Raw genomic sequence first — 14,230 nt, forward strand, 5'->3', positions numbered from 1 at the left:
AGACTCGGGGACATGAAATCTCTGACCAGTGCCACGCAGTGAAAGTGGAGCTGGTACTTGAACCCAGCAGCCTGATGCCCCCAAGCAATGGCCCTCATGGTGTACTGGACTCGGGGCCTCATACACCAGCCTCACCCTTCCAAAAGCAACATCCGGGACAGGCTGACAAGCCCAGGACGCACAGCCACCACATGGGGGCTGGAGAAGCCCCAGTAAGCCCGGGGCCAGGCTAGTCAGGGAGGCAGAGGAGCCGTGCCCACTCTGGCCACAGGGCGCCGCTGTGGGATCCGAGTGGTGACTGCGCCCCAGCCTCCTGGAGAGTTGGGAGTGACTCACACAAGGCAGCAGAAGCCTGGGACATTCTGTGGCTTCCCCTGGGACATTCCAGCCTCCCAAATTCCCCAGTCAGTGGACAGTTTCCCTGCCACCATCCCCACAGTCTGGAGGGGCTGTGTGTGCAGGGACAGCCCCAGATCAGAGATGTGGATGGAAGCCCAGCCCCATCACCCACAGCCAAGTCCCTTGACCTCTCTGGCCCTCCACTTTCCATCTGTCAACATGGCACTTGCCCAGGGCTGGCACCATGCCTGAGCCATAAGAAAGTGGTCAAAAGCCTTGGCTCCCAACTCTGGGCTCTCCACAGTCCTGGGGTCTCTGCCTGCAGCTGCGGTTCACTGCATTCCACTGTCACATGGCGTGTGAGGAGCCCTCCTCACCAAACCCCAACTCAGCCACGTGGTAACCGTCAGCCATCAGCCCCTCAGAGGGTACAGAGTCCACGTCCACGGTCTTCTGGTCCCAAGGATACCCAAGGAGGTGGGGACCTTCATTCCCGTTTTACACTTGCAGCCACTGAGGCTCAGTGAGGCTAAGAATCCTGCCCAAGGTCACATAGCAAGTTAGCAGCAGAACAAGGAACAGTCTGACCCATGTACACATCAGGCTGGGCTGGTCCTGGGCCTGATCTTCATTCACTGAGAGTCCGTCGTCCCTGGTATCACGGACGTCCACAACCCACACTGTCTGTGCGGTTCCCTCTCCAATGCAGCCCCGGCCAGCTGACTGCCTGTTACAGTCTCTCCCATCCTCGGGGGTGACCCAGACAGCCCTGCCCCGCACCTCCTCCTCTGGCCCTGTCCCTAGTCTGCCTGTGCATCCCACTGGGGTTTTGTCTGCCCGCTCCCCCACTCCTCCATATCACCAGGCCCTGGGGCAGGTGCCAGGGGAGTGCCAGTGGCCGCGCTCACCTGGCTTATTGAGGAGGCACCGGAGCTCATACTCGACATCAGCCTGGCGCTGCTCCAGGTTCTGCTGCTTGAAGCTAGAGGTGGGAATAAGGTGACTCTTAACAATTCTGCCTGAGCCCCGGCTGCCCTGCCCTGTGCTGTTACTGATGAGGGAAGAGGGTAAGGGTTCTCAGTTCCAAGCTCTACGGATTCCAGGGAGGGCTGCCCCGAGCGGATGACTCACACATAGATGAGCTCGGACTCTCGCCGTACCAGTAGGTGCTTCTCGTGGATGAGCTTGAACCAGTCCACCAGCATGTCATCCTCACGGCCCTCTGGAAGCCAGACACCCACTGAGGCCAGGGCTGACCGCCATGCCTGGCTCAGTTCCCCAGGGAATAGAGGCTCCTGCCCCCAGCCCCACCCAGCAGGCCCTCCCAGCCGCTCCCGCACCATTCAGGCCGCCACGCAGCTTCTCCTCCAGCAGCACCCCACGGTGCTCCAGGGCATCCAGCCGGCGCTCAATGGTGTCCATCTCTCCGTGGATGTCCTCCTCGGGGATGTACTGGTCAGCTTGGACCTGCCCAACAGCTCCTGGTCACCTGACGGCCAGCCAAGCCCTCCCCTGCCTGGTTGCTGCCAGGAGCCTTGCCCTCTTCTCTGGCCAGCATTGGCCACTGGTGGCTCCAGGGCCCGGGGCCTGCCCCCGACCCCAGCATGGTTAGAAGGCAGGGTCCCAGTGCAGGGAAGGGGCCAGTGTGGGAACAGCCACAACCCTGCATGCCACTGGTCCCAGCACCAACAGACACACCAGAAGGTGGCATGACTCCCTGCCCTTCAGAAACGCCTCCTCTCTGCCACTCCAGAAAGGCTATCACAATGTCAGTGAGAGTGACCTTATTACAGAGATAAACTTGAGAACACTCTAATCAGCTTAAGTAGCAGCGTATCATGAGTGTTTGATACTTGAACTTGTTAGTAACAAATTAAAGGCACCACCTACTGCTTTTGGTGGTGAAGGGCGGATCTGCTCCAAATCTCTCTGGGCTGCAAGTTAGACCTTCAAGTTGGGCCACCCAAGAGCACTCTGTTGAGCATCTGAGGCCAGCTGCCCAGCCAGCCAGCCTCCCTAGAGTCCCAGGGGAAGCCTGCAGCTGCGGAGTGGGAGGTGCCAGCCCAGGCCAGCCTGGTCTCAGGGGGCTCCAAGCTGGTACCTTGCGTTTGATGAGTGGGAAGCCGTGTCCTGGGGCAGGTGGCCTCACAGGCTTAGAACCCTTGGTGGCCTTCTTTGTGACTGGGGACGCTGCAGGCGATGGCTTCCGGTTAAAAGGATTCTCCTTGCAGGAGGACTAAAGGCAAGGAGACATGACACAGGGTGAGTCTGGGAAGAGGGCACGTGAGACCCCAGCAGCCTGATATTTGGGAACATGGAAAGCAGGCCAGCACTCCAGGGCCAGCAGGACCCAGGCAAAGAGACGGTCTCCTCAAATTCCGTCTCTGATGCACTGAGTCATTCAATAAACTTTCTATTTCCAGGGCTCTTCTTGCCTGTCAGTTACTGCACTGGATACTTTTTACACTTTTTTGAGATAGTCTTACTCTGTCACCAGGCTGGTGTGCAGCTGTGGCATAACCACGGCTCCACTGCAGCCTCAGCCTCCTGGGGCTCCAGCGATCCTCCCAGCTCAGCCTCTCGAGAAGCTGGGACTACAGGCTCGTATCACCATGCCTGGCTAATTTTTTTTTGTTTTGTTTTGTTTTGTTTTGTTTTGTTTTGTTTTGTAAAGACAGGTCTCACTTTGTTGCCCAGGCTGGTCTCAAACTCCTGGGCTCAAGTGATCCTCCTGCCTGGGCCTTCCAAAGTTCTGGGATGACCACACGTGGCCTTTTTATACATTCGTGTTGAATTCTCCTGACCACCCTGCCAAGTGGGTATCACAATGCCCATTTCACAGCTGAGTAAACTCAAGTTCAGAGAGGGTTAGTCATTTGCTCACGGCCACACACTTCCCATGAGCCCAGGCTGGGATGAGAATCTGTCTGTTTCAGGGCCTGGGCAGCCATCTAGCATTGAGGGGTAGTGCTTAGAACCTTGCCCATGTGGTAGGCAGTGCCCTACTGTGCCCCAGTGGTGGGGGTGCCTGGCTCTGCTAGCCTCAGAGAAGGCAGGGGTTTCCCTAGAGGCACAGAATGGCATGGGGTTTAGGGCAAGACAGAGCTATGGTAGTTCATTCGGGCCTCATAACCACCCTCTCCCCAGTGGGGACTCTGAGGCTCAGAGAGGTGAAGTTCTTCGCCCAGGGTCACCCAGCCAGGAAGTGCCTGAGCAGCAGATGGAGTAAGAGGGTACCTCCCTCCCTGCCAGAGAAAGATCTCATCCTCTGCTGCCCAGCCCAGTACCCACACACCCAGAGCCCAGGCTCTGCATTCTTCTGTGCCTCTGGGGAGACCCCTGCCCTCTCTGAGGCCAGCACAGCTGGGGCAGCCCCACCACCGGGACACGGCAAGGCCCTGCCCACCACATGGGCAATGTCACTATTTCCCAACCACTCTTCCCAGCTCATGGGAAACAGGCATCACTGTGAGCCTCTTACAGAGGCCTCACCTGAGACCTGGGACGCTCCAAGAAGCACTGACCCAGCTTTCCCTCGGCAGCTGCAGAGCAGGGGGAGGTCTGTGCCACCCCAGGCAGAGAGGCTTTCGGGGTGGGGGCTGCTCTGGGGTTTCTGAAGCAGGGAGGGTGCCAGGGCCCAAGTCTGGGCACAGCAAGGAGCCAGGGCTTGGCTCCCACAGGGCAGCACCTACGCAATGACCCAGGGTGGCACCCGAAGGCCCCCACTGCCTCTGAAATTCTCTCCTAATCCTGAGGTGACAGTGGGACAGGGGTTCCCCACAAGGAGGTGCACTTGGGGTTCTGCCCCCTCCAACACACCCAGAGGGGCCGGCAGAGCCAAGCAGCCCAAAGCCCCTGAGCCCCTCAAAGGTTTTCAGCCTTTTCTCAGCCTCAAAACTTCAGAACAATCTTCACGCAGCCCAGGACACAAAACAAGAGAAACCGAAGCTGACCCACCCCCGTGCCCTCCACCACCAAGGAGCCAAGGAGCCTTCCGAGCACTCAGGACACTTAGTGCCAGGCAGCCCCTCACCACCTGTGTGGGAGCCCGAGGCCCAGAGGAGAATGGGGCCTGCTCAAGGACACACAACAGATGGGAGGCAGAGCTGGAAGCAGTGCCCAAGAGGCTCTTGCCAGGGCCAGGGAAGGTTCAGTGGTGCCTGAGGCACATGGGCAGGGTCAGGCCACAATTTCAGCTGCCCCACAAAGGCCATCCTGCCACCCTCTACCTGGGGCCAGATGAGCCTTGGGAGCTCAGAGGCCTGCAGAGCATTGGGGCCTTCCGAAGGGGCTGTGGCTGCAAGAGAGGCCCCTCATGAACTAGGTGCCCAGAGGAAAGTCCTGAGCCCAGGCAATCCCCAGGTTCTCAGTATGGGGCTGAGAAATAGGTGAGCCCACAGCACACAGCATATGTGGAACAGGAGCAGCCTGGACGGGTGCCTAGCCAGACCCTCCCCACGCCCATGTCACCCAAGAAAAGACAAAGCCCAGCAAGGGAGCAGAAGGACAGGAAAGGGCCACATCTGCTCTGCTCGGTAAACTCCCCCATGGCACACAGCAGAAGCATCCAGGAAAGCGGTGTGTCCTGGGTCCTTCTGCCTGTTGGGGGTTGACCCCCGGCCCACTACAAACTCCACACGCAGCAGTGTGCTCATTACAACCCCTCCCCCTGACCTGGCTGGGAGCGCCTTGGAGACAAGGGACCACAATGTCCACATGACCTGGGGAGCCCAGGCAGCCATGCACTTGGGAGGCATTCAGAAACCCCAGCTCCCCTGTTCCATGGCGGGGAAACCCAGGTCTCTGCAGAAGGGAGTCACCCCCTCCGCTCTGTGCCCTACCATGGGTCACCTTCCAAAACGACCATTACGCCTATCTCCCTGAGCAGATCGTGAGCCCCTGGAGGCCAAAGACAAGGTCTTTTTTTTTCTGAGACAGAGTCTCACTCTGTCACCCAGGCTGTGGGCCATCTCAGCTCACTGCAACCTCCACTTCCCAGGTTCAAGCAATTCTGCCTCAGCCTCCCAAGTAGCTGGGATTACAGGTGCCCACCACCACACCTGGCTAATTTTTGTATTTTTAGTAAAGATGAGGTTTCACCATGTTGGCCAGGCTGGTCTCAAACTCCTATTCTCAAGTGATCCGCCTACCTCAGCCTCCTAAAGTGCTGGGATTATAGGTGTGAGCCACCGCACCCGGCCAGTACAGGGTTTTAATACAACTCTGCCCAGGGTCTGGCATCAGTAGAGCCTGAGTGAATGGAAGAGTGGACAGACAATACAGGATCACTAGTGGCTGGTGAATGGAACCCAAATAGGCCAGTGCAGGCGATGGGAGGCAAACAGGGGCCCTGATACCTAAGACCTGGAAGGTTATGCATGTGGACAGGTGGATAGATGGGTGGGAGCTCTGGCAGATGGATGGAAGGATGGACAGATGGGTTTGTGCCTCAATGAACAGAGTGGGTGGGTAATGGGTAGATAGGCTGGCCAAAGCCACTCAGGAAATCAGAGGCCAGCAAAGATAGAAAAGGCCCTGAACAGCCGGGCGTGGTGGCTCACGCCTGTAATCCCAGCACTTTGGGAGGCCAAGGCGGGTGGATCATGAGGTCAGGAGATCGAGACCACCCTGGCTAACATGTTGAAACCCTGTCTCTACTAAAAATACAAAAAAAAAAAAAAAAAATTAGCCGGGCGTGATGGCAGCACCTGTAGTCCCAGCTACTCGGGAGGCTGAGGCAGGAGAATGGCGTGAACCTGGGAGGTGGAGGTTGCAGTGAGCCAAGATTGCGCCACTGCACTCCAGCCTAGGCCACAGAGCAAGACTCCATCTCAAAAAAAAAAAAGAAAAGGCCCTGGACATTTCTGCCCTAAGACCAGACCCGCATCCACTAGAGAGGATATCACTTTTAGTGAGAGTGAGCGGGTACTCACCTTTACCTGCAGCTGTGGGGACGAGCTTCCAGGGGAAGGCACGGGGCTCCTGTCTCCAACCAACAAGAGAGGTGTTGGGGTGGCGCCACTGCAGGGCTTGGCTGGCTGGGGACCTGGGCTGCCCCTGGTCCTGGGGGCAAGGCCAGGGCTGGCTTGAGGCGTTTGTTCCACTCTAGGCTCCACTAGCTCCCCAGAGGACGCCAGAGAGGAGTTGGTAGAGAGGCCAACAGGGTTTCCAGGGGTGCCAGGGGCATGGACAGCAGGCTCTGAGGAGCTCTTGGGCACAGCTGGCGGCTCCAGAAGCTCCCCACCTGCAGTCTGGCTGGAGCTCTCGGATGACAGGCTCTCCACACTGAGCGCTGGCGACGGTGTGGCTGAGGGCGGCTCCGAGTGCGAGAGGCGGGAGGCGTGGAGAGCTGTGCAGACAAGCACCAGGACACCTCACAAGGGGAGCACCACAGGGGCTTCCAGCCCCACCTCTCAGCTCCACTCTCAACAGAGCCGCAGGCAGCCCTGGAAACCCAAGCCCTCCACATCCAGACAGGGCCAAGGCCCAAGGAACAGCAAACGCCCAGCGGGATGGAAGTCGTGAGGTGCATCCAGCCACCGGAGTCCATCCTGCCCCGCCCACCTTGCATTCTGCCTGCTGCCTCCACTTCCCCACACTCCCCACAGCCCCCGTGAAGGCACCCACAGCAAAACCACCTTGGGAATGCCAGAGGAAGAGAGGCGGCCCCTCCTCTGCCCCTGATCTGCAGTGCGGAGGCAGGGGGGAGGAGCACACAGCCCTCGCTGTGTCCCAGAGCCACCAGCTCTGGGACAGGCACTGCCGGGCACCAATTTCTCTCCTTGTGGCTGACAGATATGATGCTTCCAAACACATTATCTGCATTTTCCAGATGAGGCAACAGGTTCAGAGAGGAGAGGACGCTCACCCCAGAAAGGGCTGGGATTGAATCCACTGTATCTGACTCTAGAGCTCACGCCCCTCTGCTGTCCCCTGAAGCTGTCCACTACCTCCACCTAGACAGGCCAGCCTCCACTGGGCTCCCAGGGCTCCCCTGAAGCTGTCCATCACCTCCACCTAGACAGGCCAGCCTCCGCTGGGCTCCCAGGGCTCCACTCGGACCCCCTGAGCACCTGCCTCTGCCAGCTCTGGCAGGCTCTTGCCCCACTGTGTGAGGGGGTCCCATGGGACTCTCAGAGGCGGCCAGACCCAGCCGTGGTGAAGGTGAGGACCAAAAACCCAGCTCAGGGTATCAGAAGACTGGGAGAAGGTGAGGGCCAAAAACTCCAGTGTGCCTGGGTGAGGGGATGAGCACTGGGTGGAGGAGGCCCAGCAGCCTGGAGCTGAGCCACCATGTCACATGGAGGACTACAGACAGACTCAGGGACAGTCAGAGTCATTACACCTGATCACGCACGGCCAGGTGAGAGCCCAGGTCGCTCAGGAACTGCAGTGACAGTGACGGAGTTAGGATTCAAGCAAACCCCTCCTTTCCGTGAGCCCCTCGCTGCACTGAGCACACCAATGAACAGCACATTTAACGAACATGACAGGGAGGGTGAAGAGATGGACTCAGGCCAGACTCCGTGGGTTCAAATCCTGCCTCTACAGCTTAAGCACTGAGAGGCTTTACGAAAACTACTTAGCCTCTCTGTGCCTCAGTCTCCTCACCTGCAAAGTGGAGGTGATGATACCTACGCACAGGTTTGCTCTAGGATTAAATGAGAGGTCACCCATGAAACACGTGGTGCCCGGCCTGGGAGGCTCTGCCTCACCACACCCCCACCCCAGGCCCGGGCCCCATCCCCGAGTTCCGACTGTCAGGAGAGCTCCAGGAAAGGCACTTACCCAGTGGGGATGCGCTGGGAGCGCGGGGGGCAGGGCGCTTCTTTGTCTTTGGGCTGCTGGTAGGGGTGATGCCGTACCAGGGGTGCAGGGACTTCAGTGTGGACTCCAGGTGGCCCAGGGCAGGGCTGGTGGCCAGGCTGGGTGCAGCCGGAGCCTCTTCCTCCTCATCCTCCTCCTCCTCAAAAGGGTTATAGGGTTTGGGCTCCAGGCTGGCCGCTGGGCTCGGCTGGGCCACCTCCTCGGTGCCTCCATTCTCCACCTGCCTGCTGTCCTGGCTTGGTGGCCCAGGGCTGCTGCTTGGGGGAAGTGGGGCTGGCTTCTTCTTTGGTTCCGCCTGCACCAGCGTGATCCATGGGGGGTCCTTCCTGGGAGCTGGTGTTCTGGAGGGAGGGGGGAGGCAGCAGAAACCATTAGCAGAGGCAAGGGGTCAGCTTCCTTCTCTCTCTCGACAGTTTTGAGGCCACTTCAAATGGTAATGAGAAACGGCCGTTTCCCTTCTCCCACCCCCTCAGCACCATGGGGCCAGTCTGAAATGGACTGTTACAGTCACAGCCCTTGAGGCCCAGAGAATGTGAACCTTCAAGTCACAGAGCTGCTGTTAACCTAGCCCAGGAAAGGATCGACGAGGGACTCTGTCATCTACAACCCATGTAAGCTGGGAAAGTCACCTGCTCACCCTCTGTATTAGTCTCTCCTTCTACTCAATGGGGACCTTAATAATCCTTGCCTCACAGGGTTGGTGTAAGGATGCAGTGAGCTACGGAGTCCAGCACTGGGCAGGGCACCAGGGCACCTGCTGAGTGCCAGGGGCTCAGTAAACATTAACAACTGGCACAGCCATGGCCCACCTGGCTCCCTACAGACCGACCACATAGGGGAAGAAGGGTGGCCCCCAAATAACAGCTGAAGTAGATGTCCGCCACATGAAGCAGGGTCCTGTGCTGCAGGACCTGAGGGACAGGTACTACAGCTGAGCTTTTCCAGGTCTTTCTATACTCTGCTGCTAAGCCTCAAATAAACTCTATAATCAAGGCTAGGCCTCCCATGTTACAGGAAAAGGAGCCTGGAGAGATGACGGGAACCAGAGGTGGCTGCCTGCACCGGGTACTGCCCACAGGACCAGGCACCTGGGGAGGGGGCCGGGCAGTGGCTGCAAGAATCCCAGGGTGAGCCTCAGGAGAGGGGGTGTGGGCCCAGCTCTCCTTCCCCTCCTGAGCCCCACGCTGCTCATCCACAGGAAGCCTCTCTCCTACCCGGCCCCGGAGTACCCCAATTCCCACTACCAGGGCCTCTGAAGCAGGAACGCCCCTCAGGGATCAACATACCCCTCAGATGGCTTCGGTGTCCCCCTCGGCTTGGGGACAGGCGGTTCGTGCAGTCTTCCTACATGGGAAATGATAGTGAGCCAGGCCTTCATCGGCAGCAGGAGGTGGGCACCCAGGGAGCCAGCCACAGTAGCTGCCTCCCCAGGAGCACCCCGCCTTCCTCCTACACCCTCGCACCTCCCCAGCCCAGCCCATGGAAATTAGATAAGCACCCAGGTGGCTGAGAACAGTCAGGGGTCAAGGCCAGGCCACCTGAGATCCCATTTGCATTTCATTTGAGAAGACGCAACCCAAATCCCCTCAGACACCCCCCCAGTGTGGGCGGAAAACATCATCTCAGTTCAGCCCGGGAGCCACCTCCTCCTGGAAGTCCCGGACTCCTGAGTGTCCTCCACGAATCCCACAACAGCCCCTGCTCCCCTCCTCCAACTTCACAAGACTTCCACAATCCACTGAAACCCGTGCCTCTGTGCCTGTCTCCACCTCAACGTTGGGAGCGCCCTGAAGGCACAGATAGGCCTGAACAGTATTCTGTGTCCCCAGCGGCCAGCTCAGATCCAGCCTCCACGAGAGCTGAACAAATAGAATGTTCTGGTGCAAGTCACAGGGTGACCCTGGGAGTCTCTCACCCCGTGGCCACCAATGCCTTCCCTAATGGAATGATAAGGGCTGCCCAGCAGCCTTATACAAGGAGTCTCAATCCTACAAGCTCACTGAAACCCGGGGAGGTCATCTGGGAGCATTTTACAATGTGGGGATGGGGGAGAATGCACCCACAGAATGAGCCAGGGGTCTCCACTGCAGCTCACACTGGCTCCGGGGCCCACCTGACCCCTCTGCTCTCCCCCAAGCCCCTGAGGTCTCCCCTTCCAGACATGGGCAAGCATAGAGGCTGGGCTTGGAGGTCACCTGCGGTGTGCCTGTGGATGGGCCAGGACACACAGGAAGGACACCAATGTGCAGAGTCCCAGAGACCCCGGGGACACACGGGCACACTTGGAGTGGCACTTACTACCCACCCTGAAACTAAAGCCCACAAAAACAGATGCAAAAGAGCGCATGCAGAGGAAGCAGCATAGGGGTGGGGCCTGGGTCTGTTTTCTTTGCACCGTCCCAGCATGGAGAATACAGCACAGCAGAGGCCGCAGGAACTCAGCATTTGTGGCAGGAATTAATAACCTCAGAAACAGGCCAGGCACGGTGGCTCACACCTGTAATCCCAACACTTTGGGAGACCAAGGCAGGTGGATCACCTGAAGTCAGGAATTTGAGACCAGCCTGGCCAACATGATGAAAACCCGTTTCTACCCAAAAATACAAAAATTAGCCAGGCATGGTGGTGTGCCCCTATAGTCCCATCTACTTGGGAGGCTGAGGCAGGAGAATCGCTTGAACCTGGAAGGCAGAGGTTGCAGTGAGCCAAGATCGTGCCACTGCATTCCAGCCTGGATGACAGAGTGAGAGTCCATCTCAAAAATAAAAATAAAAAGTAAGAGCCGGGCACAGTGGCTCATGCCTGTAATCCCAGCACTTTGAGAGGCTGAGGCGGGTGGATCACCTGAGGTCGGGCATTCGAGACCAGCCTGGCCAACATGGTGAAACCTCATCTTTACTAAAAATACAAAAACTAGCTAGGCCGTGGTAGCCTGTAATCCCAGCTACTCAGGAGGCTAAGGCAGGAGAACTGATTGAACCCGGGAGGCAGAGGTTGCAGTGAGTCGAGATTGTGCCATTGCACTCCAGCCTTGGTGACAGAGTGGGATTCTGTCTCAAAAATAATAATAATAGGTCAGACGCCGTGACTCACGCCTGTAATCCCAGCACTCTGGGGGGCCAAGGCAGGCAGATCACCTAAGGTAGGGAGTTCAAGACCAGCCTGACCAACATAGAGAAACCCTGTCTCTACTCTGTCTCTACTAAAAAAACAAAAAACAAAAAACACAAAATTAGCCGGGCATGGTGGCGCATGCCTGTAATCCTAGCTACTCAGGAGGCTGAGGCAGGAGAATCACTTGAACCCAGGAGGCGGAAGTTGCAGTGAGCCGAGATCGCGCCACTGCACTCCAGCCTGGGGGACAAGAGCAAAACTCCTGTCTCAAAATAAATAAATAAATAAATAATAACAACCTCAAAAACACAGACAGTCCCCAACACAGCACAGAACACAGCAGCACAGACAGAGAGGGGCCGACAAACACTCCCAGACACACAGACTTCAGTAGTGCACTGCCACCCAGTGCACCCTGCCCCGACTGCACCCTGCTCACCGTTCACGAGGCTGCTGCTGCCAGCCTGCTCCACCAGGTTCTCCTGCTGCAGACTGGAGCGGGGCCGGGGCGTGGGGGGTGCTGGGGCGATGCTCTCGGAGGCCTTCCTGGGGGCGGGGGTGGGGCGGCCTGCAGGGGTGCTAGCCAGCTCCTGTGGTTTGCCAGGAACCCGGGGTTTGGTAGGGATCTGGGGCCGGGCCTCAGGGCTGGCCTTGGGTCCATCGGCCTCAGCCCCTGCAGGAGCACTGGAGCTGGGGCTGCCTCCTGGAACATCCTTGGCATCTTCTGCGAGTTGCTGCTGGTGCTGCTGCTTTGGCTGTGAGAAAGGCCCAGGCCTGGTCCCTGACCGCGTCCCCGGGCCCAGCCTGGCACAGTGTTCTGCACACACAAAGGTGCCCTCCTCGGGCCCATTCTCATAAGCCCCAGGGAGCAGGGTGCTGGAGCACCGCCGACACCTGGCAGGGGACAGGACAGGGGTTCACTTAGCCAGGCAACCAGGCCCAGCCACTGGCTACCCCTCCAGCCGCACCCAGGGCTGTTTCCTCCCTTCCCTCCTCCCAACTGCCAGCCAAGCTCCAGGATTCATACTCTAGACTTCTCAGAGGATATAGAAAACAGTAACTGTCAGAAGCATAGTGGAACAATAAAATCACAAAATCACACAAAATCAGCAACAGAAGTTGTGAAACATGCCTTCAGTTTATGCTGCAAGAGGAAGAAGCAAAGGTCCCCCCGAGAGGTGGCATTCAGTGAATGGCTGCATCCAGGAGCGGCTCAGGAAAATAAAGCGGTGGGTTTTACCCAATCAGGTGGTGTTTCGTGTTTTCTTTTTCTTTTTTTTTCTTTTTGAGATGGAGTCTCGCTCTTGTTGCCCAGGCTGGAGTGCAATGGTGTGACCTTAGCTCACTGCAACCTCCGCCTCCCGGGTTCAAGCGATTCTCCTGCCTCAGCCTTCCGAGTAGCTGGGATTACAGGCATCTGCCGCCATGCCTGGCTAATTTTTTTTGGTATTTTTAGTACAGACGGAGTTTCACCATGTTGGCCAGGCTGGTCTCAAATTCCTAACCTCAAGTGATCCACCTGCCTACGCCTCCCAAAGTGTTGGGATTACAGGCGTGAGCCACCGCTCCCGGCTATGTTTTGTTAATGAAATAGAATAATATACAATGTATAAGACTGTATCATACAAGAAAGGCCAAATAGTGCTTTGTGAAACTCTTACTCCAGCTGTGCCTCTACTTACACAGTTTTATTTCAGGTAAATATTTACATCTAGTCACAGTGTCAAGTGTATTTTTTACTGGGAGTTACTATAAAAAGTTTCTTTTTATTTTTGAGGCATGGTCTCACTGTCACCCAGGTTGGAGTACAGTAGTGCAGTCATAACTCACTGCAGCCTCAAACTCCTGGGCTCAAGTGATCCTCCTGCCTCTGTCCTTTGTCTCCCAAGTGCCTAAGACTACAGGTGTGTGCCACTACACTTGGCTAATTTTTTTTTGAGATGGAGTCTCGGCTTCCCAGCCTCCCAGGCTGCAGTGCAGTGCATGCGATCTCAGGCCTCACCTGCCCTCCCAGGTTCATGCCATTCTCCTGCTCAGCCTCCCTAGCTGGGACTAGCAGGTGCCCACCACCACACCTTGGCTAATTTTTGTATTTTAGTAGAGACGGGGTTTCACCGTTGGGCCAGGATGGTCTAGATCTCCTGACCTCGGGTGATTCACCCACCTTGGTCTCCCAAAGTGCTGAGATTACAGACGTGAGCCACCATGCCCGGTATTTTTTTTTTTTAATTTTTTGTAGAGATGAAGTCTCATTATGTTGCCCAGGCTGGTCTTAAACTCTGGACCTCAAGCAATCCTCCCACATCAGCCTCCCAAAGTGCCTGGATTATAGGCATGAGCCACCACACCCAGCTCCGCCCTGTAAAAAGTTTCTAAAACACTGCCCTGGTGGCCAGATGTGACTGTGTTGGTAGAGTCTGTTCCCTCCTTGAGATTTTTCCCCATGACACCCCAATTCTGCAATCAGGTTCCAGGGTTCCAGCACCAGTTGTCCCCCACTCAGGGGCACACTCAACCAGATCAAGGGCATGATGCCACTGCCAGCTTCCCTTGACTACTCAGTTTCCTCTTTTGGTTTCATTTTTGAAACATATAAAATGTTTTCATTAATTTTTTAAGTTTTTGTACTTTTCTTGCCGCTTATATCACTCTTAAAATCTGGCTTCCCTTGGAAGCCATACACTTAAAGCAAGTTGTTAATGTAATTTTTTAAAACTTCAAGCAGGGTATGGAAGCACATGCCTACAGTCCCAGCTACTTGGGAGGGTGAGACAGGAAGATCACTTGAGCCCAGGAAGTTGAGACCAGCCTGGGCAACATAGTGACACCCATCTTTTTTTTTTTTTTTTTTTGAGACGGATCTCGCTCTGTCGCCCGGGCGAGTGCAGGGCCGGATCTCAGCTCACTGCAAGCTCCGCCTCCCGGGTTTACACCCATTCTCCTGCCTCAG

General features: G+C 56.9%; 1 protein-coding gene across 3 annotated transcripts in view; it reads right to left on the minus strand.

Annotated features, from left to right (window-relative positions):
- The window catches only part of MICALL1 (MICAL like 1), a 36,313-nt gene that overhangs the window by 6,371 nt on the left and 15,712 nt on the right, over positions 1-14,230 (minus strand). For all 3 annotated transcript variants that reach the window (XM_003905520.3, XM_009217259.4, XM_009217258.4), the window contains exons 6-13: positions 11,720-12,174; positions 9,453-9,510; positions 8,128-8,507; positions 6,273-6,688; positions 2,441-2,575; positions 1,680-1,806; positions 1,471-1,561; positions 1,248-1,321 (exon numbers count right to left, since the gene is read on the minus strand). In XM_003905520.3, coding sequence (XP_003905569.1) covers positions 1,248-1,321; positions 1,471-1,561; positions 1,680-1,806; positions 2,441-2,575; positions 6,273-6,688; positions 8,128-8,507; positions 9,453-9,510; positions 11,720-12,174 — 1,736 coding nt within the window. The remainder of the gene's footprint in view (positions 1-1,247; positions 1,322-1,470; positions 1,562-1,679; positions 1,807-2,440; positions 2,576-6,272; positions 6,689-8,127; positions 8,508-9,452; positions 9,511-11,719; positions 12,175-14,230) is intronic.

This window comes from Papio anubis, chromosome 16 (assembly GCF_008728515.1).
Source record: "Papio anubis isolate 15944 chromosome 16, Panubis1.0, whole genome shotgun sequence".
NCBI lineage: Eukaryota > Metazoa > Chordata > Mammalia > Primates > Cercopithecidae > Papio > Papio anubis.